This window comes from Hyperolius riggenbachi, chromosome 5, assembly GCF_040937935.1.
Source record: "Hyperolius riggenbachi isolate aHypRig1 chromosome 5, aHypRig1.pri, whole genome shotgun sequence".
Classification (NCBI taxonomy): Eukaryota; Metazoa; Chordata; class Amphibia; order Anura; family Hyperoliidae; genus Hyperolius; species Hyperolius riggenbachi.
In genome coordinates, this window is record NC_090650.1 from 19,757,047 (window position 1) to 19,784,092 (window position 27,046).

Below are 27,046 nucleotides of genomic sequence, written 5' to 3' on the forward strand. Positions count from 1 at the left end.
CAGCAGTGACATAGGCTTGTATGTAGATTTTAGGCCCAGACTTCAGCAGTGACATTCATTCATTCACTTACAGGCTTGGATGGCCAACAGGTTAGTCCCTCAGCTTCCTAGCCAACACCATCTTCATATATCTATAAAATGGCTGAGGCTTGGCAATGATGAAATATCTCGTATGTTACTTTCTCCCAATCAACATGAAAAAATTGTTAGTACATTAGTGGAGTTGTAGTCACCGATCCCATAAACGAAAGAGCCGGTGTCGAAGACAAAACTATATACCAATGTCACAACTCTAGTTTAAAGGATACCACAACTGACATGTGGCATGATGAGATAGACATGGGTATGTACAGTGCCTAGCACACAGATAACTAGGCTGTGTTCCTTTTTTTCTTTCTCTGCCTGAAAGAGGTAAATATCAGGTATGTAAGTGGCTGACTCAGTCCTGACTCATACAGGAAGTGACTACAGTGTGACCTTCACTGATAAGAAATTCCAACTATAAAACACTTTCCTAGAAGAAAATGGCTTCTGAGAGCAAGAAAGATAAAAAAGGGGGAAATTCTTATCAGTGAGGGTCACACTGTAGTCACTTCCTGTCTGAGTCAGGACTGAGTCAGCCACTTACATACCTGATATTTACCTCTTTCAGGCAGAGAAAGAAAAAAAGGAACACAGCATAGTTATCTGTGTGCTAGGCACTGTACATACCCATGTCTATCTCATTATGCCACATGTCAGTTGTGGTATCCTTTAAAGGACACCTGAACAGAGTTTTATGGAGGCTGCCATATATGCATTTCCTTTTAAGCAATACCAGTTGTCAGCAGGGCTGTGGAGTCTGAGTTGGAGTCGAGGAGTTGTCACTCAGCAGGACAGCCAGGCAATATGCATTGTTTAAAAGGAAATGTAAGCCTCCCTAATCCTCTCACTTCATCTCTGCTTTAACTTATGGAAAATATGATAATCCCCTCTTGGAACACAACCTGGTAAAAATTGAGAATTGGCTGTAATTATATGTAGTATTGGAGTGCGAATCTGGCTTTACAAACCCAGATTATGCCGTACACCCAGTTCAGTGCCATTACCAAGCAGACAGGGTCGCGGTCCACATCGGCAACTCTGATGTTTCCTCCTCTGAAACTGCAAGAAGGAAACATGGGAGCCTTGTGATGAGCGGCCTGAACCGCGTGACCCCATCCACTAGCTTCGGTGCTGAAGTGGGCGTTTGGCATGATTCGTGGTTCCGCCTACAGTACCATAATTCAAACACCAACACATAATACAGTATGTATGCCATCCTTCCCCAAATATAAGACGGCCATACTTTTTTGGGGGGATGGGAATATGTGCTAGGTCTTATTTTGGAGGGGGGGGGGGGGGAGGGGAAGAGAAGGGTTTAGGGCCCGTTCAGACTGCAAAACGCGGACGGCCACGCATGCGGAACGCAACGCGTACGAACGCACATCATCCGCGTTTGTGTGCGTTGCGCGGTTGATCCCATCACTGAAAAGTGAATGGGACAGCCGCGCATTTTTGTAAAATCTGCGTGCAGCATGCGTTCGCGAACCGCACAGGTCCGGATCGCATGCAGTGTGAACATCAGACAGTGCAGTCTATGCACTGTCTGATGTCGTGCGTGTCGGCCTCCTGCACGCGTTTCCAAAACGCGGCTGGAAACACGCGCAGTCTGAACGGGCCCTTACTGTTAGCAGAGGGGTAGACACTATGTGTATGGGGAGGTGTGCAATCTCTTACAGCACCTCCCTTGTGGCTGCATCCCCCTCCATTCTAAGTAACTTCTCCATTGTAGCAGCAGCATATTGATGCTGGGAGGGTGACCTTGGATTCTCACGCTGACACTGTACGTGGTAAGCAGGCACTCCCCTTTTGTCATAATCAATGTGCGCCTGGAACGCATCAGCCAGGCGCACATTGATTATGACAAGAGAGGAGTGCCAGCGTACCGCGTGTCAGTGTGAGGATCAAAGGGCACCCCCCCAGCAGAGAAGTTACAAGGAATGAAGGAGGACGCAGCCACAAGGGAGGTGCGGTTAGAGATTGCACACCTCCCCATACACAAAGCATCCCAGCTAGGTCTTATTTTCGGGGGATGTCTTCTATTTCAAGCATGCTTGAAATACAGTATAAGATAGGTCTTATTTTTGGGGGAGGTCAGTAGTACCAGTGTATTTATAGACACAGGTTGTTGAGGTCATTCAGAAATCTGAGGTCTATAAGCCGGGCAGAATCCTGGTCTCCGCTGTGATTATCATCCTTCATATCTTCAGTTAGTCGCGGCTGTACAGAGCGCTCAGAATGCTGCAGAAGATGCAGAGATAAATAAGACAAACTCCCCAGGAAGAGACTGAGATGTGAGGTTTATTGTTCATGAAAATGGGAGACAGACGTGGAATGTAACAAAACTCAATAACCCTACAGTGTGCAGAGGACTGTAATGTGTATTATTTTCCATTCAGAGATATCACTCACTGTGGATCAAACTGCATCTGGCAGACACAGCTATAGGCCTGGGACTCACTAGCAACCTTTTCTTACCACTTGTGATTTGAAAAGCTCTTGCTAATGCAATGCTATGTGTTGTTGTTTTTTGATAAATTCACATCCCACAAGTGTGATCACACATATAGCATTACATTAGCAAAAGTGCTGCTAGAGGGTTCCAGGCCTTAAAAAGGAGACCCGAGACAAGTATAATTGTTGTATTTAGACTTACCTGGGCTGCCTCCAGCCCCATGAGGACCATGGGCTCCATCACCATCCTCCCTGTTCTGAGCACTCGTAGATCGCCCAGATGCACTGTTCTGCGCATGCGCAGCCTGGTGCCAAACGCTCCCAGCCACGGTGGCTCTGATTGGGAGGACGGCGATGGAGCCCACAGTCCTCATAGGGCCGCAGGAAGCCCCAGGTAAGTATAAATCATGCAGCTACACTGGTCTCGGGTACAGCGTAAAGTGTACTGAGCTGAAGTTCGAGTCAAAAAGGGAATATTTACCTAGGAAGAAAGAGGACTCTGAATCCTATGAAGCCTTCCTACAACATCCTCCAGTCGCAACTTGCGGACCCCCAAAGTTTTCCAGCAAGGCCCGGATCTTTTAGAGGGTAGCAGGATGGGCACGGGACACTTCTTTGGCATTGCCTTTTTCACCACAACTTCGGCTCGGATTTACTTTAACGTCAGTTATTTGCATCCTCCAGCGCGATGTAAACTGAAAAGCTTTCTGAAGGCATCACTGAGCAATTGGGCAGCCCAAGGATTACAAACGCTGGACTAACAACCCCCCCCCCCAACAGCATGAAGAATGATCACATTTCCTTTGTTCAGATTTCAGACTATACGGTAAGAAAAATAAATAGGCTTCCAATGTTTTTTCTTTTTATATTACAGAAGTGGGTGAAAGAGTCTATAATCTACAAGAAGCTAAACTATTGAGCTCTAAGCCGATGGACTTGTCCGCAATGCACCGCAAGACCTCTGTGCAGAAAGGCGCTGCATGTCATCACAAAAATGTCGCCCCAATGTAAGGTCATACTGTCGCTCTGTGTCGTGGGATCGCTCTTCTACTCTTTGGGATGGGCCAGATATTCCTTGTACATGGAGTACAGCACACCTGGGGAGAGAGGGAGAGAGCATTAGTAAAATGACACCAAACTAACACAGCCTTAGAGTCAGTTCACACTTGCAGCAGATCCAAACATTTTAAACGGATCCGTTATTCACTATTCTGTGCTATTAGTAGCACACATTTCCAGTTCGTTTAAATGTATGGTAGAAACGTGTACTTTTAAATGGGCGTTTCTATTATGGTGTTTTGTTTTTATTATGGTATTTTGCTTTTTTTGTCCAATGGGAAGGGAAGTGGTTGAGCTGTTCCAAGCAATATTTTTGCTTCTTGCAATAGTGCTGTCACTGTACCCAGGACTGCGCTAGTCAGAGCTCTGGGTACTTCTGCACAGCTAATGTCAGGACCTCCACATTGAAAAACTGATGGGTTGGCATGTTTATAGCCCTGCTCGATAAACAGGAAGTCCACAAAGATGGTGTTGAGCGGAGGAGCAGGAAGTTTAGTCAATGCGCTTTGGCATATGATTTGAGTGCAAATTTCTGTGTGGGAATGGAAAATACTTTTTTCCATTGCCTCTGTGGGGATCTGCTCACCTGAATGATTCCGATGGATCAGTTCTTATTTGCATTTTTCAAGGCGGCCAATATTTTTAACATTACAATCCATACATACCTTTTTGTCAGTTCCAGAGAGCGTACTGAACGGGTACATTTTTATTGCAAGTGCAAACCGGCCCTTAGACCACGTTCACAGTGCTGCGTTGCGGCAGAACAGCTGCTTTGTAACGTGGCTCGCCACACTGCCAGTGCATTGCGACACAACAGCACAGGGTATCCCAGCACACTGCATGTAGTTCCTGTGAAACAGGAGTGCTAAAAGTGAAGCAGAATTTTCATTGACTGTATGTGACAATGGTCGGATTACACCAGATTTTCCCATTCCATTGCCTTCCAGCTGTTACAGGGAATGTGTTTAAAATGTAGATTAAAAAAAAAAATCATTTAAAGGGAACCAGAGACGAAGCACCCTTGTGTATTTTAATATATATATATATATCAGTAAGAACATTAGAGAGAACACTTACCATGCTCTCTGTTTCATCCTCACTGCTAAAAATGTCTGTTATCAGCTGTGATAAGAATCCCGGACTGAGCATTCAGTCTGGCTTTGCAGCGAATAATTATAGCGGAGTCATTATAGCAGAGCCACAAGGGGGCAGGCTTGGGCTTGAAGACACCAGAGAAGACAGACTCAGCTATAATCTTTCCGTAGCAAAGCTAGACTGAGTGCTCAGTAGGGGATTCTTATCAGAGGTGATAACAGTCAGATTAAACAGAGAACAATGAAACAAAGAGCAGATTAGGTGTTTACTGTCATGTTCCCACTGATTTATAAGGTAAAATACAAGATGGTGCTTCATCTCTGGTTCTCTTTAAATTGCAGAAGGGCAAGTGGCAGAGTACAGTGATGTCACGCTGGCCTGTGGAGCAGCACTGATTTATACGCTGCTATGTGTTAATACATGCAGCGATGGGGATGGCGTAGCACGCACGCTGTACAGCCGCATGTGCAGTAGCAACAGAGCTGCACTGTCTGTCATTACACCTGAAAACCTGGTGACTATGCGCTGCAACCGGATATGACGCGGCCACGTCAGACAACCTGCGTCAGGTAACCATAGGAACCAGACTAATTTGTCTATCCATATTAGAAAAGAGCCATATAATACAGTGGAGAGCATAGAAATAGATGGGGAGAAAAAGGGGTGGTAAAACAAAAATGGGGTAATATAATTGCAAGAAGGAAAGCAATATTCTCAGGGATTGAAAAAGAATAGATTAATGTATGTATAAATGCAAGGTGGGTGGAGCAATGTGTATTAAGCTCTGCTGCCATCTAGTGAGAAAATCAGAAATAGCATAGGTAATTTAGATAAATAGAAACATTACATACTGTTCTCCAATAAGAGCAATTAGATAACCCAAAAAGGGGAATTAGAACAACAACAATTGGGCACATATATAAATATCTATATAGATATAAACAGTGATTTAGAGAGGATCTTGGTTTCTTTTGGCCTTTTTTTTGATCATTGTTATTTTTAATTTATTCTGTTATCAAAATTAGTTGCCGCCTTTTCACCGTTTTGGTGGAATTTTAATTGGTTTTATATAGGTGGTTAAATTTGTATAAATAAAGTTATGGTTATACTTTTTGCAAAAACTCTTGGCTGGTTTGGTGCTGTCATATGGGTACTTTCCTCTTTTTTGATTCAATATTGACAGGGATATCCTTATCAGGATCCAGAGGCTTCCCCCTCCCCAGGTAAGTATCCCCCAGGGGATGTTTTATTTTTTACAGATCCTCCAGACTAAAAATCTACTCGGCAGTAGGCCTGAACGATTTTAGGAAAAAATTGAATTGAACGATTTCTGTCCGAAATCACGATTTCGATTCGATTCACGATTTTCTTCAAATCAAGCTTTGACCCTGTGTCTCTCTGTCCCGTCTCTCTTTGTGCACCCTGTGTCTCTCTATGTCCTCATTTTGTCTTTTCGTGCCCCCTTTGTGTCCCTCTGTGTGTCTCTCTGTACCCGCTTTGGGTCTCTCTCTGTGGCCCCTCTGTCCCCCAAGCTGCAGCAGTTCTGAACATACCTTCCAGCAAGAGTCCAGCGATGCCTGTCTATCCACTTCTTCTGCAGGATCTAATGCACAGCATACGTCCTGTATGTCATGTGACACACAGGAACTAGGAAGTATGCTGTGCACATCAGCTGGCGATGGATGCCAGACAGTGTTGGGTTTGTGCAGAAAGTATGTCCAACACTGCAGATGCTGCGGGCTGCACCCTCTGGACTTGGGGTGGTGGGAGGTGGCGGGTTTGGGGAGTATGAAGTCGATTCTTCAAACTTCCCCTATGCAGAAATGACATCATCGCGATACTCGCCACTTTGACGATTCCGAAATTGTGATCTTGGTGATCGCGATTTCGGTTTAAATTCGATTTATCTTTCAGGCCTACTCGGCAGCACTGAAAAGGCTTGGTGTTTCTTTAACAGTTTGGCCTAGTGCACACCAGAGCGGTTCTGCTGCGTTTTGCGATCTGCTTGCGGGTGCGGATCCGCTAGGGTAATGTATTTCAATGGGCTGGTGCACACCAGAGCGGGAGGCGTTTTGCAGAAACGCATACTCCCGGGCTGCTGCAGATTTTGGATTGCGGAGGCTTTTTTGCCTCAATGTTAAGTATAGGAAAAACGCAAACCGCTCTGAAAAACGGCACTTCAGAGCGGTTTGCCAGGCGGTTTTTGTTACAGTAGCTGTTCAGTAACAATACATGAAATCTACTATACCAAAACCGCTACACAAAACCGCAAAACGCTAGCTGAAACGCTGCAGAAAAAGAAGAAAAAGCGTTTCAAAATCTGCTAGCATTTTGCGGATCTGCTAGCGGATTTTGGTGTGCACCAGGCCTTTCACAGCATCAGAACTTTGCTTTTCTTACCCAAGCCTCATTTTTAGCTGCACAGAAGAAACCTGCCTGGGCATTTTTTGATTTCTGATGTTCTCGTTCTGCTATTTTTTATTTTTTTGAATTTGAGATTTGAAGCCTAGCGCGCGCAGCTGGGAGGGGTGATCAGGACAGTTGGAACTGTGTCTCATGCTCCCTGTCACCTCCTTTCAACCAAAAAGATGGCTGGCCCCATGAAATCACAAACATTTGCCTGTTCTTTTAAAGCCCCATCTACACGATACGATTCTTTATACGATTCTATTTACGATCCGATTAAATCCAACATGTCCGATCCGGATTCGATTCAATTTGATTTGCCATTGCAAAACAATGGCAAATCAAATTGAATTGAATCGAATCCCGATCGGACATGTTGGATTTAATTGGATCGTAAATAGAATCGTAATAGAACCGTATAAAGAATCAGATCATGTAGATGGGGCTTAAAACAGGGTGGGTAAGAGATTATATTATCTATTTTAATTAACATAACTAATATAACTTAAAGGGACTCCGAGCAGTGCAGAAACTATGGAAAGATGCATATCATTTTCAAGCTCTCTTTCTCCTCTTTCCAATGATATATATACCGCCCCCTACGCATTTTAGTTTTCGCTATTGAAATTGCCGCAGTCGCGATTTCGATCGCAAAAATAGAGGAAAAACTAAAAGGCGTAGGGCGACGATTTAGGTGTCGCCAGAAAGAGGAGAAAGAGAGCTTTAAAATGATATCCATCAAGCCATAGTTACATTGTATTACCAGGGCGACTTTTTCTCAAAGTCAGCAGCTCCATTCAGCAGAAAGAGTCGCCCTGTGTAATACAATGTAACTATGTAAAGATGCATATCATTTTAAAGCTCTCTTTCTCCTCTTTCCAATGATATATAAACCGCCCTACGCCTTTTAGTTCTCTATTTTCGCGATCGAAATTGCGGCCGCGGCAATTTCAATCACGTAAATAGCGAAAACTAAAAGGCATAGGGCGGCGGTTTATAGATCATTGGAAAGAGGAGAAAGAGCTTTAAAATGATATGCATATTTCCATAGTTTCTGCACTGCTCGGAGTCCCTTTAATGACAGTAGAAATAGACAATGACAATGGAAATAGATTGGGGGAAAAAAAAAAAATACATGATCTGGCAGGTAAATTTGCAAGAAAATTGTATCGTGTGTACCCAGCATTAAATGTCCGTTTGCTATTGACAAAGGCACACTAAACATTTTAATATCCACAGCGGTGGGGTAGTGGTTAATCTAATTAAATTTATATTTTTTGATGGTGCTGACTCAACTGTGGACAGGTGAAAAACAGAGGTGTGAGGATACAGGGAGAGCTACAACATCAGTACTGAGGATTTCCCTCCCTATGAGAACTCGCTACACAGTGATCAGTCTAGATGCATTCATCTACAACAGAGCATGGCCAAAGAGGCTGACACGAGTTAGTTAGCGGGACTCTACACTGCATCAATGAGCTGCAGGCATATTCAGGTCGCCTCCAGTGTTCCCCAACCCTGTCTTCAGGGCCCACCAATAGTGCACGTTTTGTGGAAATCCACAAAATTACCTCACTGCAACACTAATTACCTCACCTATGTAGGTTTGTGGTTTCCTGCAAAATATGTACTGTTGGTGGGCCTTGAGGACAGGGTCGGAGAATTCTGCTCTAGACCATATATAGGATTCCCAATACAGAGGTACGTACTTCACTTTTTTTGTTTTTCCTTTCTTCAGTTCAGCTGCACTTTAAGCCTGTACAAATAGGAGCACAGCTACAGGAAAACACAGCTTCAGAATATGTTTTTTTCATTTAAAAAAATTTAAATCCCAAAAACGTAGTCCTCCTTTACACTAACCAACATGACTACTTTGAGAATTTGCGTCATCCAGTTTTTAGTTGGGTTTTTATATCCACCACTGCCTATTCCTCGTAGCTGTGGCCAAGAACGCAAAGGGTTGCTGCTCAGGTTACACACATGGGCAATACGATAGAAGCTGACATGGGAATGGGCCGATAACGCCACTGATACAATTCAGAGCAGACCGTGTATCCAGCAGGTAAAGCTCACAGGAAAGGCGATACTCACCACACGTCATCGCCCCCACCACGAAGCCCTGCGCGCCGACACGCATGTGGATGAGATGCACAGACAGCTTGGTGTCCCCTCTGGATCTCATCTTCAGCAGTCCAAAGGCCACAACCCCAAGAAGTCCAGCGATGCCTGAAACCACAAGATGTGTACTGGTGAGAATTTTGACACTACAGCAATAGGGATATCGCTTTTATAAAGATAAATTTTCACGAACATTAATTAGTATTAAACATTTGAACCACTTACCGTATTTTTCAGCCTATAAGACGCACTTTTTCTCCCCCAAAAGTGGGGGGGGCAAGTCAGTGCGTCTTATAGTCCGAATGTAGGAACCAGTGCCTATGTTTGTTCTAGTCCCTCTGTGTGTGGTGTCCCCGTGTGCAGAATCTGCTTGTCCCATTAACATCAGTGAATAAGGAGACCCCCAGATAGTAATATAGTGCTGTAAACAGGGCGCTGAACCAGCGCTGAGTGAGAGAAAAGGACGTGTATAAGGAAAGATGACAGATCGCTGCAGAAATTTTGGAGAGCTTACCGAAGAGGAAGGAATGCAGCGCGAATGCCACCGCTACCATGCGTCTTTATCTAGGTTAGATGACGAAGAAGCCTTAGCCCAATCAGGTGGAGGAGCGCTGCCCCATACAGTCAATCACAGCACACACGGCTACTGCTGGTTTGTTACACCACCCGATAGTCCCGCGGGCGGGACTATGCTCGTCATTGCGGCCAATCACTGCACTCCCAACTACTTTTGTGGGAAATAGCTGTTTACAGCTGTTTCCAACTGCCAAAAAACATGCAGCTACATCACCTGCCAACAGTAACATGTTCACTGGAGTTCCTCTTTAAGTGACCCTTTAAATAAGTTTTTGCTAGAACAGTGGAGAGTAAAAAAGTTATTGGAAGCCTGTGGACTATACAAAAACTTCATACTATTGAGGGAAGGATCTAACTTTTTATTTTCTTCAGGGTACTTTAATAAAAGAAAAAACATCCAAGTGTCCCTTTAATACCCCATGATAACTCACCTATTGGCACAAATGGAGATTCTTTTGATTTTCGTATTAACTTTGATGTCTGGGTGTCACCCGTCTCAAAGGTCGGCAGAACATCTCCTGTGTTTGAGGCCATTTTGTCTGCAAAGAAGGAAATATATGTAAGACCTATATGTAAGAAAACCACACACACTGTACTCATGCACGGATGCAAGCATGGATCCCCCGGTCTCTGAAAAAGTGGCAAGACGGCCATGATACCAGTGGAGCTGTCCACCGGGGGCTCCTACTTCACCATACCACAGCCATCCTATACCCTTCTTGCTTGGCCAAGTATCACAGCTACCTTACTTCTACACTGTTCACCCATGGTTACCTCTGATCTCACTCTATAACTGTTAGGATGTATTGGGATGGGAGGACTGAAGTCCGCCTGCTGGCAATGTGCTTTTGATGAAGCTAGTTTGGGGGTGTGGCAACGCCTGCCCCCTCTGAATCACCCACCAATGACAGTCCACCTCCTCCTCCTAGGAGGATTTTGAGTTTAAATTGTAAAACCCTGTAACTCAAACTATACATGTCATATGTAGGTGGATAGCAGATTCATACTTGTCAGAAAATACCGATTAATATGACATCTTGCATGAGGGCGTTAGGGTGACCTGTCCCCGAGAAGGGACTGGTTATGGTTACGATTTTTATGTCAGCACATTGGGCAGATTTTAATGAACAAGACTATATTAATTTCATAGCTGTGCTATACACAGTTTTCATTTAACAGACCGAAATTAAAAACCATATGCATTTAAACCTGTTCCCCAGCGGTGCCGCTTCGGCTGGACTCCTGCTGGGAAAGCTGCCTTAGCCTTTCCTGTGATGAAAGGAACTTTTGGTGCTCAATTAGCATCTGAGTGTGACCAGCCAAAACAACCTTTGGCACATAACAACTGAAAAAGGAAGGAGCGCGCCATAGTGCATTAAACGTATTGGAGGGTATTTATTGACACATACAGGTTGTACTCAGGTTGTACTCACAAACATAGAAGTTAAAATCGCATGTCAGCGGACAGCCAGCCGCTTCCCTCAGTGGTGGGGTCTCCGGAGCCCAGGACATCGGAAATTCGCGCTGCTGGCCACAGCGTGCTACTCTCCACCACTGAGGGAAGCGGCTGGCTGTCCGCTGACATGCGATTTTAACTTCTATGTTTGTGAGTACAACCTGAGTACAACCTGTATGTGTCAATAAATACCCCCCAATACGTTTAATGCACTATGGCGCGCTCCTTCCTTTTTCAGTTGTTCTGCTAACTACCCATTACCGGAGCGCTGCAGTGCTGGAACCTTCAAAGGGGAATCATCCTTGACCGTGTAACCTCGATTTGGAGCGCAGGATAACTTTGTGTGTTTGTGAAAGTCTACTTTGGCACATAACACCTGGATTCTGGCTAGGCTTCACACCCCTTGGCCAATTAACAAGTCACTGGCCAGCAAGGAATTCTGTTTGAACAAGTTAATCAAAAACACATGCCTTCGCTGAAAAGGAAAAAAAAAAAAAAAAAAAAAAAAAAAAGTCATTTTGCGCTACTTTGCGGAACGATACAGAATCGCCAAGCGTCTCGGCGTCCGTATCATTCACGACACCCCCAGCCAGCAGCAATGATACTACATGTCCGCAGGCACAAGTCCTTGGGTCCATGCAGTCTCACTTCTTACGGCGTCCTCCTCCGACTCCTCTTCACTTCCCGTCCTTTGACAAGCGGAAGTTCAAACAGTAGAGGGCGCCCTACTGTTTGAACTTCCCCTTCTCACAGGATGGGACAGGAAGTGAAGAGAAGATTAAAGGGAACCTAAACACAGGGATATGGATGTTTCCTTTTAAACAATACCAGTTGCCTGGCGTCCTGCTGATCACTTTGGCTGCAGTAGTGGCTGAATCACACACCTGAAACAAGCATGCAGCTAATCCAGTCTGACTTCAGTCAGAGCACCTGATCTGCATGCTTGTTCAGGGGCTGTGGCTAAAAGTATTAGAGACAAAGGATCAGCAGAAGAGTCAGGCAACTGGGGTTATTCATTTTAAAAGGAAAAATCCATATCCTTCTCAGTTTAGGTTCCCTTTAAGGCCAGCCGGAGAAATACAACACGGACCCAGGGATTCACACCGGCGAGGGGCTGCTGTAGGCAGTGGAGGGACAGAGTGGTGACATCATGCAGTGATGTAATATTGCCACAACACAAGAAGAGGAAGTGTCAGAACAATGTGAACATGAAATTAATGAAAGTTGCTGCTGAAGGTCAGAGAGGAGATCACACTCAGAAAGAGGACACCGGGGCTGGCTGCTTGCCTGCGGGACACACAGGACATTCAGTACTGACCTATGCAACCACTCTGAGGACAACAGAGACAGCAGAAAGTATAGAGATCTCTTCCTGCCTTCCTATCTCACCAGTCTAAACCGTACCTAGAAAAAGGATCACCCAGACAGCGCAGATGGACAGGGTTAAGGACATTAAAGTGGACCTGAACTCTTGCACAGGACAGAAGGAAAACAGAGAAATGCACCCTGTATGTATTTAGAGAGTTTAGCCTGTCTAATTCCCCCTCATGTGTGTCTAATCACTAGTAGTAATTTTATCTCTCAGCTGTGTGAGCTCAGGAATCTCCTCTGCTATGGCAGAGCAGCTAATTTGTAAACACAGGATGTTAATATGTCAGCTTCCATGAAAGCAGGAAGTAGACACCTTGCAGATTTATTGCAGGATTTGTATCAGCTGTAATACATTTTTCTTCTTTAAAGATTATGCTGTTGCTTATCTTGTAGAGGAGAGAGGAAATTTTGAGTTCAGGTCCGCTTTAAAAAAGGAACTAGTGAAAAAGTAATGAATTAAATTGCATTTAGAATTTCCCCATTATAAAATATTTCCTCTACCTGATTTACATCCTGAAATTTATCACATCTTTGGTCCCACTCAGGGGTCTCAAACTCAATTTACCTGGGGGCAGCAGGAGGCAAAGTCAGGATGAGGCTGGGCCACATAAGGGAATCAATCAATCAGCAGCTCCCCCCCCCCCCCCCCCCCCTGCATTGATTTTTATTTCAAAATCAAATTCACACTGAAGCAAACTATTTTGCCTATTTTTCCTTATAGTTCGCTTCAGTGCTCCCATTACAAGTAATCCGCCGTGTCCCCGCCGCAAAACGAGGGCTGCAGAGCCCCCACATCGCCCGGGGGGGGGGGGCAATCCGCCAGCATTTCCTGGAAGAGGCAGAGCTTTCAGCTTCAGCTCTGCCCCTCCTGATATCAATCGCGGCGCATTGTCGCCTCTGCCCGCCCCTCTCACTCTTCCTTCACAGAGAGGGGCGGGCAGAGGCGGCGATGCGCCAAGAATGACGTCAGGAGGGGAAGAGCTGAAGCTGAAAGCTCTGCCCCTTCCAGGAAATGCCGGCGGATTGCCCCCCGGGCGATTTGGGGGCTCTGCAGCCCTCATTTAGCGGTGGGAATGCAGCGGATTACTTGGGAGCACTGAAGCGAACTATAAGGAAGCTTTTGCCGGTGCGGGCCACAAAATATTGTATCGAGGGGCGCAAATGGCCCGCGGGCTGCGAGTTTGAGACACCTGCACTAGGTGATGTCAGTAAATGAACATTCTGAAAAGGGAGCTATTGCTTACTTGGCAGTTGGAAAAAGCCGTTATTTCCCACAATGCAACGAGGTTCACAGACAGGAAACTGTCAGGACCATGATTCTGACATCACACTGTGGGAGGGGTTTCACCACAATATCAGCCATACAGAGCATCCTGATGATCCGTTTGAGAAAAGGAATAGATTTCTGATGGGAATGGGGGTATCAGCTACTGATTGGGATGCAGTCCTTGGTTACAGTTCCTCTTATATGGGACTCAAATACTGGGGTGACAGATTCAGGGCCGAGGCTGTACAGATGCCTGCAAGACAGCAACATGTTCTGTTACTATAGAGAGGGTTGGAGACCTGATTGGTCAGTCTCGATATTTCACTGTCGCCTGGGGGGGGGGGGGGCACTTTAATTGGGCTGCTGTACACAATAGATGAGGAGGACTACTTAACTGGTGCCTCAGCCAAGAACCATTTAACATATGTATGAAGTTTAGCCTCCTTGGCGGTTCATTTTTTCCGCCAAGGAGGCTGCCTAGCACTTTTGTAATTTTTTGTTTTTGTTTTAAGTAGCTACCTGAGTGGTAGCTACATGAAACACCACTAGAGGGCACATGTGTCCCTCTAGTCCAATCGCCGCCGGCAACAACAGCAAACAGGAGATTGCGTATAGAACGCAATCTCCTGTTAGGCTTCTCCTGTCGCCATGGCTATGATCGGAATGACATCATGGACCAGCCCTTCGCGCTGCCCGGGAGTGATTGGTCTGGGCTGCGCAGGGCTCTGGCGGGGGGGTCCCTCTTCCACCGCTGCGTGCGGCGCCAATCAAGCTGTACGCACGGCTAGCAAAGTGCTAGCTGCGCGTACAGCACTTTTCAGAATGGAAATCGCCCCACCAGGGGCTGAGATATCTTCAGCGGCGGCTTACTCCGAGCTGAGCTCGGGGTTACCGCCAAGGAGGTTAAAGGGAATATCCGAGCTTCCCAAAAAAAAAAAAAAAAATGACACCTACTTACCCGGGGCTTCCTCCAGCCCCTAGCAGCCGCTATGTCTTTCACCGCAGCTCTGCTCTCAGCCGCTGGCTCCCGGTCCCCGACAGTGCAGAGGCCGGCCTCGCCAGGTCGTCCTCTGCTGTGCCTGCACAGTACACTCCACACCACGCGAGTGATTGACAGCTGCGCTCACGCAATCGCAGAAGTCGATTTGGCGAGGTCATCCTTTGCACCATCGGGGACCGGGAGCCAGCAGCTGATAGACCTGAGGCGAGGGACACAGTGGCTGCTAGGGGCTGGAGGAAGCCCCAGGTAAGTAGATATTTTTTTTGGGCAGCTCGGATATTCCCTTTAAGGCCTTTTTTACCACGGCCAGCAGAAGGCGATGGATGCTTGTTAGCGCTCAGTACAGGCAGTGGGCAGGCAGCCCCCCCATGAAGTTGCATCTAACCACAGCAGTGACAGCCCTCAGACGCAACACTATGTCAGCAGACAGAGGTGCCAGACGAATAAAATATACTAAAAACTTTAAAAGAGAGGAGGCAGTGGTGGACTTACCTCCTCCAAGCACACATACGAATGTTGTGTAAATTCCAAAAAGATTTATTTGTATACTCCAGAAAGTGCAAGTGCAAAGCGTTTCCCATAATCCTACCACTGAACCACTAATGGTGGCCACTAATGATCCAATCTTTTTCATCCGACAAGCGCGCAGTTCAGCCTCCTGTGGAATACAGTCTTAAGTCACAAAACTGAAACTCCCCCCCCCCTTCCTGAATACAAATAATGCCCCCAAACCGCCTGTGTGAAGTGGATATACTCACACCTGACAGGTGACAAAGTCACAGTCTAATAATGCAAGTGCCTCAGACTGCTGGGAGACCGTGTCCTCATTATACCTTCCTTACTGGAACAGAGTCCTGGCAACTCTCACAAATCTGATGACGTTAATACTCCTAATCTTACACAACTTCACATCATGAAACAGACTCCAGCTAGCAAGGTGTAATCCAGGCCAGCAGGTCTTCAGAGACGGAAGGGAACAAATCTGTGTCATCTGTGTGCAATGTGATTTGTCTCATTAAAAGCACAGCCTCCCCATCACAGAGACGGTCAGGCAAAACAACCCTGACCATGCAGAATTCATTCTAGATGGCGTCTGCACATCACATAATCCTACCACTGCACTACTGATAGCTGGCAGCTGAGTAGCAGTGTCTCAACATTCCTCTAGTACAGTGATGGCGAACCTTTTAGAGAGATCCACTTATTTATCCCAGAAGGCCAGTTTATAATGAAACCTGTTTTAATGAAGGAAAAAAAAAAAACGCATACATTAAAGGCCACTCTACATTTAAAATGCAGCAATTACCCCCATGTATGAAATGCAGAAATTACCAATGACTCAAGTGCACTTCTGACTGTGCTGTTGCTCCTGCCAGGGCTGCGGAGTCAGAGTTGAGGAGTTGGAGCAATTTTGTGTACCTGCAGTCTGAGTTGGTGGTTTCATAAACTGAGGAGTCAGAGTATTTTTGTACCAACACCACTGCCCTGGTTCCCGCCAGAACTAGAAGTTAATTGTCAGAAGAGGAACAGGGAGGAATCAATGCACAGTGAGGCGGCAGGTGAAAATATAGTCCCCTTACACCTGCCTGCCTCTCTGCGCTGCACTACACTGGAGGTTTTTAGAGGGAGTAATTGGGAAATTTTTTTAACAAAGAAAAAAATATGAAAAAAAAACCCCCAAAAACTTTGCAATAAAGCGGCGGTGGTGGCCAGCAGAGTGTGCCCGCAGAGAGGGCTCAGAGTGACACCTCCTGCACACGTGCCATAGGTTTGTCACCGCTGTTTTAGTATGTTCTTTATTAATGACTACATTGACCAAATACCCCAACTGTGAGAGTGAAGGTGCCTATCGACTTGGCGGCCGATCGACCATCCAATTCAATAATAATTATTGAACCTGATGAAAATCTATGCTGCCAAGAGCATGTTCGATTTTGACAATGTGACCAATTTTGAGCAGAATTTGATTGCATGTATCAAATCGGACGTGCTGCAAGATGTCAGGCTGTTGTGGTCGATCACAGGCGTGGCGGTAACAGCGAGCAAAATCAAGACGAGCAACAAAATCCCCTGGAGCTGCCCCCTCCCCCTATACTTACCTGTCTGTGTCTGCCGCTGTGCTGTGTCCTCCATCTACACTTGCCCCACGTGGTTGCCGGCGTACACATGAGCACGTGGGACGTCACATACGTGACCATGTTATTCCGGCAACTACGTGGGGCACGTGTATAGACTGAGCCTGCAACAGACAGCGATAGATAAAGAAGAGTGCATGGGAGGGGGAGACACATTTAACATGGGGGGCAGCATTGGGCCGGCAAATGCTGTGTCACAAGGTGGATTCCGGATCGATTGCAGCATGTAATAGATCGGGAAGCGGCCTGCGGTGTATAGGCAGCCAACAGATCTCTCTCTAATCAGATTCGATCAGAGAGATTTGTTTCTTGGTCGGATCTGCCCACCATCGATAGGTGTACGGCCACCTTAATATCTCAAGTAGCACTTTACTCATTTAGGCCTGGGGCCCACTAACAGCGCTTTTGCAGCGATTGCCGGCCATCGGCGATTGGCAAAGCAGTGGAGCTGGTTGCAAAGCATTGCTTGCAGCATTTTGGGAGTGATCCCATTCAATGGCTGCAGGGCCGGATCGCGATCACTCTGGGAATAGAGTTTAAAATGGCAGAACTTCCACAATTCAGAAATCACAAGTGTTTTGCAATTTCCAAAGAACGCTGCCAGTGGGCCCAATGCCGCATCCACACCTAGAATCGCAAAACTATTACTGCGTTAGCTTTTTGCGAGAGTGATTTCTCCGCGATGAACACGAAAAAAAAAAATCACTTGACACTGCAGAGTTTTGGGAGCGATCGCCATTAGCAGTGCAATTCATGCTAATCGCTGGCAAAACGCTGAATGTTACGCATTTGCGGTTAGAACACCGCCATAGGCTTACATGGGCTAGCGGATTTTGAAAAACCGCTAGCATCCTGCGCTGAGCGGGAATCGATTCCCACTCGAGTGTAAATGAGCCCTTATATCTGTTAGGAGTACTTAAAGTGAACCAGAGATGAAGCACCCTCATGTATTTTACCATATATATCAGTGGGAACAGAGAAAACACCTACCCGGCATTCGGTTTCATTCTTCGCTGCTCAGTCTGCTTGTTACAGCCCTGATAAAATCCCTGACTGAGCATTCAGTCTGGCTTTGCTCAGGAATCATAGCTGAGTCAGTCTTCTCTGATGTCTTTTCAAGCCCAAGCCTGCCCCCTTCTGGCTCTGCTATAATGACTCCTGAGCAAAGCCAGACTGAATGCTCAGTCGGGTATTTAGTCAGGGCTGATAACAGGCAGATTTAGCAGAGAAGAATGAAACAGAAAGCAGGGTAGGTGTTTTCTCTAATGTCCCCACTGATCTATATGGTAAAATACATGAGGGTGCTTCGTCTCTGGTTCACTTTAATGATAGAAGTGGTTGGATAGTGTACTGCTGGCTGAGGGTACCGCCTTTGACATGGGAGACCAGGGTTTGAATCCTGGCTAGGGTCAGTACCTATTCAGTAAGGAGTTCAAGGCAAGACTCCCTAACACTGCAGGGTGGCCTCTTGAGCGCTTTCTCCAACAGGAGAAAAAATGCTATACGAATGTTCAGATTGTTATTCTTCGGATTATGGTGTATAAGTGATTTTTAAACATTCCTTGTTGATATTAGCCTACTTTAAATACTTGTGTAGGTCTGTTATTCATTTCATCGTTACTTTCATCTCAATGCTTACTATACTAAAATGGACTATGACAGATTCAAGTACCCGCTGAGCCCAACGAAAGCGCACAACGCCATTTGTTGAGAATCGTTCTCCACTATTAAAAACTTACAAATACATTTTGGATTTGGCGGATATTTACATTGGCCACGTGGGGGGGGGGGATGGCAAACCAGCCTTAAAAACTTGTAGCGGACATGAACTCAGAACTTTCTCTCTGCTCTAAAAGATAAAGCAACAGCATGATAACCTCTATTACAGCTGATACAAATCCTGCAATAAATCTGCAGTGTGTCTACTTCCTGCTTTCACAGAAGAAGACATAGGATTAACGTACTGCGTTTACAAATTAGCTGCTCTGCTGTGGCAGAGGTTACACCTGAGCTGACTCAGCTGAGAGATCAAATCACAACTTGTGAATAGTCACAAATAAGGAGGAATTAGACAGGTTAAACTCTAAATACATACAGGGTGGATTTCTTCTATGCTTTCTTTCTGTCCTGTGCAAGAGTTCAGGTCCACAGGGGGAATGAAGCGGCTGCACATCACACTACAACATACGGCCACCTGCGGGGCCTTCTGCTGTCACAATGCCACCATTCATTATACAGAATGGGGTACAACACATACATTAACCCCCGCACAATCCCCAGACGAGATGATTATTTTACGCCACCTGGGCCAGGAACCTCATGTGTTTACAGCTCTTTTCTCCACCATGCCGCAAGAAGCTTCTTGCTTGTCCACCACCCTTCCTCCCGTGTACAGAACAGTACACGCCATAGCTGAACAGCCTGTCTGCACAGTGCTCATCCTTAAAATGGTCTCCTCAAAGAGAACCAGAGGTGGGCGGATGGGATACAGAGGCATGTTCTCTGCCTCCTGATATGCCTCTGTGTCCCCCCAAGCCACTCTCTGCGCCCCCCCCCCCAAGATTAGCGACAATGTCTGTCACTATCTCAGATGTAAACATTTGGGGGAGGGAATTCCTATTTAAAACGCCCGCCTTCCACTCTCTCGTCTCCATGCACACTATAAGAGACACACAGTCTCAGTACAGCGTCGGGACCCAGAGGTCACGGAAAGTGAAAGTGGGCCTTTGCCCACAGGAGCGGTGATTTTTTGCAGCTACCTGATCCGCTCAGCCCCGCGGATCAGGTAGCCTGCCTTTTTATTTTTTGAGCCCACCTCAGGCTCTCTAACAATTAACAATCAAGAAGGGTGTCCGACATTGCTTTTTCCAGGACATCTGATGTCCCATGTATCAGATGCTGTTAGATGCAGAGTGCCACATACAGTGTACACTAACAAAGTGTAATAGAGCCCATTGTGTTATGTGACCAGTGCAGCATCTATGGAAGGATGAAAGAGACCACAGTCTAGAAAATCTTTATGGCCCTCCTAACCAGGGCTGTGGTGTCGGTACAAAAGTCATCCGATTCCTCAGTTTATGAAACCTCCGACTCCAGGTACCCAAAAATTGCTCCGACTTCTCGACTCCGACTCCTTACTCTGATTCTTATTAGGACTGTGGGGTAAAAAACAAAAATCACCCGACGACTCCATTTATTGAGACCACAGACTTCGTCTCCAGGTACCCAAAATCACTCCGACTCCACAGCCCTGCTCCTAACTGGGTGTCCTGTGGTCATGAGTGCTGCACCTAAATGCCTCTGCACTGAAAGGTCTTACTTTTACCTGTTTTATAAGTTATGAGTCACGACGTATATTATGTACAACTACAGGAAATAGTGGAGGGGGGGGGAGAGAGAGAGAGAGAGAGAGAGAGAGAGAGAGAGAGAGAGAGAGAGAGAGAGAGAGAGAGAGAGAGAGAGAGAGAGAGAGAGAGAGAGAGAGAGAGAGAGAGAGAGAGAGAGAGAGAGAGAGAGAGAGAGAGAGAGAGAGAGAGAGAGAGAGAGAGAGAGAGAGAGAGGTATACACATAAATGTATTTCAAAGGGCCTGTTTTCACTGTATCCAGTCCAAAAATTTGGACAGCAGTGCAACAAAATGTATGATGCCGTATGGAGTTTTCACGTGCATTTGCTGTGGGTTTTTTTTTGTACATTTTCGTGTATGTCAATAGCAACATAACTAAAAAATTAGCGATTACGCACACGAATTTGCGTGCAAAAACCGGACGCATACAAATACACATGCGATTTCACGTCTGAAAATAACATGCAAATTTGGGGAAACGTACCCTAAAGCTCGGTTCCCATCTGCAGGGTGTCTGCTCCCATGATCTGCTGTGGGCCGGCTGGAGCCAGGGGCAGATGTGTTTCCACCATAGGCTATATGGGGAACGCATCCGGGATTATCACGGACAGCATAGAAGTACGCTCCGCTTACCACGACAGATCCAACTTTTTCACTCCTTCATGGAGTAATAAACCCATTACTATTAGCCACTTAAAGGGAAGGTCCGAGCAACCTAAAAATAAAAAAATCCGCCCTGGGGCTTCCTCCAGCCGCTGGCAGCCATCCTGTGCCCTCACTGCAGCTTGAGGCCCCCGGTCCTCTCCGGTGCAGATGTTGACCTAGCCAGATGGGCATCTTCCTGCACTCCAGCGTACGGCTCACTCGCACTGACATCATCTGGGTAGTACGGCGCAGGCACAGAACAACTGCGCCGTCCAGATGACATCAACGCAATTCTGAGAAACACTCACGCAGGCGCAGTGGACATCTTGCGCCGGAGGGGACCCCAGACCACCAGCGTGGAGTTGAGCTGCGGTGAGGGCACAGGATGTCTGCCGGACTGGAGGAAGCCCCAGGTAAGTGGATTTTTTTATTTTTATGCTCCTCGGATGTATCCTCTAAGGACCAGAGACTTCTTGGCAAAAAAAAAACAACCAAAAAAAAAAAACCACTGACCGCACTGCACAGACCTGTCTCTCTCACCGTTTGTCCCTCTCTGCCATCAGAGACTTGCTCTGCTATCAGTATGACAGCAGAGCTCCATCAGTCAATCAGGAGAGAGAGAGAGTGTGAGTGGAAATACATACGAGTCTGTGAATGAGTGTATATACACATTTACATTCACAAAAAAAACACTTATCTATAATTTATATAAACACACACATGCAGAGCAGGATCATCCACCAGGCAATCTAGGCAGGTGCCTGGGGCCTAGTGGGTGTCAAGGGGCCAACTTTCCACCTTCTCTGACCTCTCTCCACTTCAGCTTACCAAAAGGACCTCAAGGTGGCCCCAAATCTTCTACATTGCCAAGGGCCCCATTATATCTCCATCCATCTCTGCACACATGCATATATTCCTATACACACATATGACATACACAGCCAGTCTCTATGTTAATCATACACAGTATAATATCACTATGCACAGATACATACTCACCAGCAGTTGCTCCCCCCGCTGTCAGTGGATGATGAAAGTTCTGTGCGGCACGCGCTCCCTCCCACAGCCCAATTAAAAGTTACCTGGCCGGTAAGTGACGTCACGGGGGCGTGGCCGACCCGTCACCAGGCCTCCATAGTGACCTTCCCGGGGGAAAGTAAAGGCTGTGCAGCCCCGGCGCCGCACACGAGGTGTGGCGACCCCCATACATCACTGTGATGAAACAGCGCAGCCACCGGGGCTTTTTTCACCGTTCCAGGACTTGCGGAAGCCCCGTCTCATCCCGGACTACACTTCCCATGATGCTTCGCGGCCATGACGTGCGTGTGCCCGCTGACTCCTGATTGGAGGAAAGTTTTATGCGCGTCGCCGAAGGTCCTGACAGCTCGGAATGTGCAGCGCAGACTGGGCGTGCCTACGCAGGGCACGTTACGTGGCTCGTATGGTGATTGCGTGGTGTCCAAGAGACATGAGGGCGTGGCTAGGAGGCAGGGATACGCCCACTTTTGTTGTGAGTCAGGGTGACTCAGCACCAATGGCAGGTGGCATTTCAGGATGTGACAAGTCACTTGGGCAGGGGGCTCTTTGGGTATCATTCATAAAGCATTTCCGCATGCGGAAATGCTTAACACCGGTGACTTTCCCGACCACTCAGCATAAGCCCCATTCATAAAGGCTCTTTCCGCATGAAAAGGTGACAGAGCGATACATTTCCGCCTTGTGCGGAGTTTTTCTAGATTAATCTAGAAAAAGTAACAAACACGTCCATTCATAAAGATTAGAGCAAGCGGTATCCGGAAGGAAAATACCGCTTGCTCGACAGTAGCGATAGGCGGGCGGAATACATATAAATGAATGGGAGGGACCTCCCAAGCAGCATCAGACAGAGCAGCACAGGGAGGGAATCGGGCAGCTTTTAAGTTTCCGCATGCCTACCGCCACGCTGCCGCCAGCTGCCTCCAGAAAACCTCCGCACTTCTTCCGCAACAGGCAGACTTCTTTATGAATGGCCACCCAGCAGTCTTAATTACCGGTTGCGGAGAAGAACGGTGTTTTCCCGCACTACCGACAGCCTGTTTATGAATGATAAAAGGTGCCCATACATCAGAGGATTTATGGCAGACTGATCAGAAGACAGATCTCTCTGTGAACGAATCTGATCGGAGAGAGATCTGTCGGCCACCCATACACCGTACGCTCATTTTCGCCTCGCCGGTGTCCCGACGATCAAATCTTCCTACGTCCAGTGACAAAAACGCATTGGGCTCTATTCATAAAACTTTTTCCGCCAGTTTAGCGCTCAAAACAGCTGACTTTCCCGTCCATTTAGCACAGTGGGCATTCATAAATGCTGTTTCCGCATGATAAGCTACAATTCCCCAGCAGAGCGACAAATTTCCACCCTGTGCAGTGTTTTTCTAGATTTATCTAGAAAAAGTAACAAAATGTCCATTCATAAAGGTTAGAGGAAGCGGTATGAGGATGGGAAATACCGCTTCCTCGGATGTAGCGTGAAGAGTTCGGATTACATGAAAGTGAATGGGACAGACCTCCCAGAGAGAGCAGCGCACGGAGGGACTCTGCCGGCGTAAGTGTTTCCGCATGCCTTCCGACAGCTTACCGCCAGCTTTCAGCGGGAGATCTCCGCACTTGTATCGCAGCTGGCAAGATTTTTATGGATGACCACCCAGAAGTCTAAAATACCGATGTATTTTCCCTCCACGAGTTTTTTCACCACAATTTTTTTATGAATAGAGCCCATAGTAGGATGGGTTAGGGAAGGGGAGGAGATCAGGGGTGTATCAAACACTGAAATTGTACCCACCTTCCCCCTAGTCAGAGCCCCCTTCTCATCTAAAAACAGCATCCTTTCTCGCGTACATTTTATGGTTGCCTATAGTTTTGGCTCAGTATATTGCTGAAGTTAATTTTTTGGAAATATCTCTTCTTATTCCCTCTCTGAACTCTTTTCTAACACTAAGCCAAGTGCACCCTACATACATAAATTAAATAGCCATGTTCCCCAGTTAACAGAATTAATCTGATCTGAGGTCTGAGTGACGGGGAGGTACGGAGGCAGGTATGGGGGTGCAGCACAGGGGCAGGCATGGCGCCCATGGCACCAGACATGCCTGCACCCCTCTAGATACGCCTCTGGAGGGGATAGTAAAGTCTATGGGAAGTAGGTTAGCTCCACGGTGTAGGTTAATTAGTTGGAGCACCCCCCCCCCCCCATATTCCATGTGCCCCGCGTGCTATACATTACCTCTCTCGCGTCCCCCACTTGTCTGCTGCTGCTTCCGGGCTCATCTGTCCATGCACGTGCCCCATGTGGTTGCCATAGTAACGTAGGCGCATGTATGATGTCACGAGCAGGAGATTTGGGCGCACACTGAGTAACCTCGGTGCCGTCAGAAGACGGAGCAGAAGTTACATTTTAAAACTGTAATTCGGCCTCCATCAATAGCTGGAAGCCAAATTATATCATTCCCCACTATCCACGTGGACCTGGAGGGGGAATAATAATTAACGCCGCTTCTTCACATTCGTCGCTTGTACCGATATCGCTCAACATTACCGCAGTGTACCTGACGGACCACAACGGTCTAACATCTTCCCTGATCGATTAATGTGACCAATTTCGGCCCAAAATTGGTCGCATTGTCGATTGGGCACCAATTTTAATTTGATTATAATCAAATTGGATGGTTGATCGACTGCTAAGTCACCTGATGTATGGCCACGTTAACTAATACAGTAGAGTGTCATTTATCCAACACAGGAGGGGATTGCTGGATTTGTGTTCTTGCCCATTGCTTCAACAGTCAAGCAACCAGCGTTAAAAATAAAGGTCCATACTCACGACGCAATTTTTCACGATAAACAATTTTTCTGTGATATCATGCACATAACGTAAATAGGTTAAATGATGTCTGACGACATATGCCACCCATGGCGATCGTTCGTTTTTGACCGACTGCCATGTTAGATGAAATTGCGGAGGATCGTTCCAATCTTCATCGACTTTCGTGGGTTTTGATGCGATCGTTTAAACATGATCGTTAGTTTATGATGGCGCAAACAACACTTGCAGATCTAATAGAATAATACAATAACATTTGTATAGATAGAGATCTGGCTGTGATCTGCCCATGGGTACTTAGCTTAACACTAACCCCCCCCCCCCCCTCCCCCTCGGATGACAGGCAGAGTAGAGATATCACCTACGAATCCTTCAGGCGCCGATCTTCTTCTTCACTCCTATAGCTCCCAACAGCTTTGCGGTATCCTCTGCGCACGGCTCGTGTCACAGGAGCGCTGCACAGCTCAGTGATGCAGGGCACCACAAGATGTCTTTACGAGGAATGGCTAATGAGAGGTAAATAGTTCAGAGTTGATGCAGGATAATGCGAGTTTTGTATGTCAATTTATGTAGCTTGAAAATGGACCGATGGAATCCCAACTTGGCTTCATTTGATTGGTCCATTTTCATGTTGCATGAATTTACATTCAACATTTGCATAATCCTGCAATCCACTGCAGGGGACGCTCCCCAGCATACAGATCAGAGGCTAGCAGAAGCATCAGGCTCCCAATGGTTTGCAAGAGAGCAAAGAAAATCCTCCATACCAACAGGGAGGATTCTCATTGGTCCATCAGTCAGTGAACCAAGAGCCTGAGCCTGTTTTTAAAGGGTATGCAATGCCCCAGTGTGAAACCAGCCTTGACCTTACTCATCTTTCTCATTTAATAAAGGCCAAAACCTGGTATAGGTGCCCCCAGTATAGGTATCCAGGTATAGGTGCCCCCAGTATACATATCCAGGTATAGGTGCCCCCAGTATACATATCCAGGTGTAGGTGCCCCCAGTATACATATCCAGGTATAGGTGCCCCCACCCAGTATAGGTAGCCAGGTATCGGTGCCCCCAGTATAGATATCCAGGTATAGGTGCCCCCAGTATAGGTATCCAGGTATAGGTGCCCCCTCCCAGTATAGGTAGCCAGGTATAGGTGCCCCCAGTATAGTTATAGGGGTATAGGTGCCCCCCCCCCAGTATAGGTAGCCAGGTATAGGTACCCCCAGTATACATATCCCGGTATAGGTGCCCCCAGTATAGGTATCCAGGTATAGGTGCCCCCAGTATAGGTAGCCAGGTATAGGTAGCCAGGTATAGGTGCCCCCAGTATAGTTATAGGGGTATAGGTGCCCCCCAGTATAGGTAGCCAGGTATCGGTACCCCCAGTATACATATCCAGGTATAGGTGCCCTCAGTATAGTTATAGGGGTATAGGTGCCCCCCCCCCCAGTATAGGTAGCCAGGTATAGGTACCCCCAGTATACATATCCAGGTATAGGTGCCCCCAGTATAGGTAGCCAGGTATTGGTGCTCCCAGTATAGGTATCTAGGTATAGGTGCCCCCAGTATAGGTAGCCAGGTATTGGTGCTCCCAGTATAGGTATCCAGGTATAGGTGCCCCCCAGTATAGGTAGCCAGGTATAGGTGCCCCCAGTATAGGTATCCAGGTATAGGTGCCCCCCAGTATAGGTAGCCAAGTATCGGTGCCCCCAGTATAGATATCCAGGTATAGGTGCCCCCTGTACAGGTATCCAGGTATAGGTACCCCCAGTATACGTATCCAGGTATCGGTACCCCCAGTATACGTATCCAGATATAGGTACCCCCAGTATACGTATCCAGGTATAGGTGCCCCCAGTATAGGTATCCAGGTATCAGTACCCCCAGTATACATATCCAGGTATAGGTGCCCCCAGTATAGGTAGCCAGGTATAGGTGCCCCCAGTATACATATCCAGGTGTAGGTGCCCCCAGTATAGGTATCCAGGTATAGGTGCCCCCAGTATAGGTAGCCAGGTATAGGTGCCCCCAGTATACATATCCAGTTATAGGTGCTCCCAGTATAGGTAGCCAGGTATAGGTGCCCCAGTGAGGTGAGTTTTTAATAAGACGGAGTATATCAATGAAGGATTGGAAAGTTTAGAGCAAATTAAACACATTTGTCAGTAGAAAAATTCAT

The 27,046-nt window shown here is 46.7% G+C and overlaps 1 protein-coding gene across 2 annotated transcripts; it reads right to left on the reverse strand.

Annotated features, from left to right (window-relative positions):
• Positions 1-2,362: 2,362 nt before the first annotated feature.
• HIGD1A (HIG1 hypoxia inducible domain family member 1A) lies at positions 2,363-22,302 on the reverse strand. Of its 2 annotated transcripts, none has more exons than XM_068235135.1 (4): positions 22,091-22,302; positions 10,221-10,328; positions 9,187-9,321; positions 2,363-3,632 (listed from the first exon to the last, which is right to left on the reverse strand). In XM_068235135.1, exons 1-4 carry the CDS (start codon positions 22,212-22,214, stop codon positions 3,583-3,585), a joined length of 417 nt encoding a protein of 138 aa, XP_068091236.1. In that variant the 5' UTR covers positions 22,215-22,302; the 3' UTR covers positions 2,363-3,582. The 2 variants fall into 2 exon arrangements, with proteins under 2 accessions (XP_068091236.1, XP_068091237.1); XM_068235136.1 differs by having other exon boundaries at positions 22,008-22,096.
• Positions 22,303-27,046: the final 4,744 nt, after the last annotated feature.

What these genes read in the sequence shown, in the direction of transcription:
- HIGD1A (XM_068235135.1), bottom strand. Translation starts at nt 22,214, where the DNA reads ATGGGGGTCGCCACACCTCGTGTGCGGCGCCGGGGCTGCACAGCCTTT. An exon ending in ATCTCCATTTGTGCCAATAG is followed by an intron (nt 9,322 to 10,220) that starts GTGAGTTATCAT and finishes TTGTGGTTTCAG; the next exon opens with GCATCGCTGGACTTCTTGGG. An exon ending in GGTGGGGGCGATGACGTGTG is followed by an intron (nt 3,633 to 9,186) that starts GTGAGTATCGCC and finishes CTCTCTCCCCAG; the next exon opens with GTGTGCTGTACTCCATGTAC.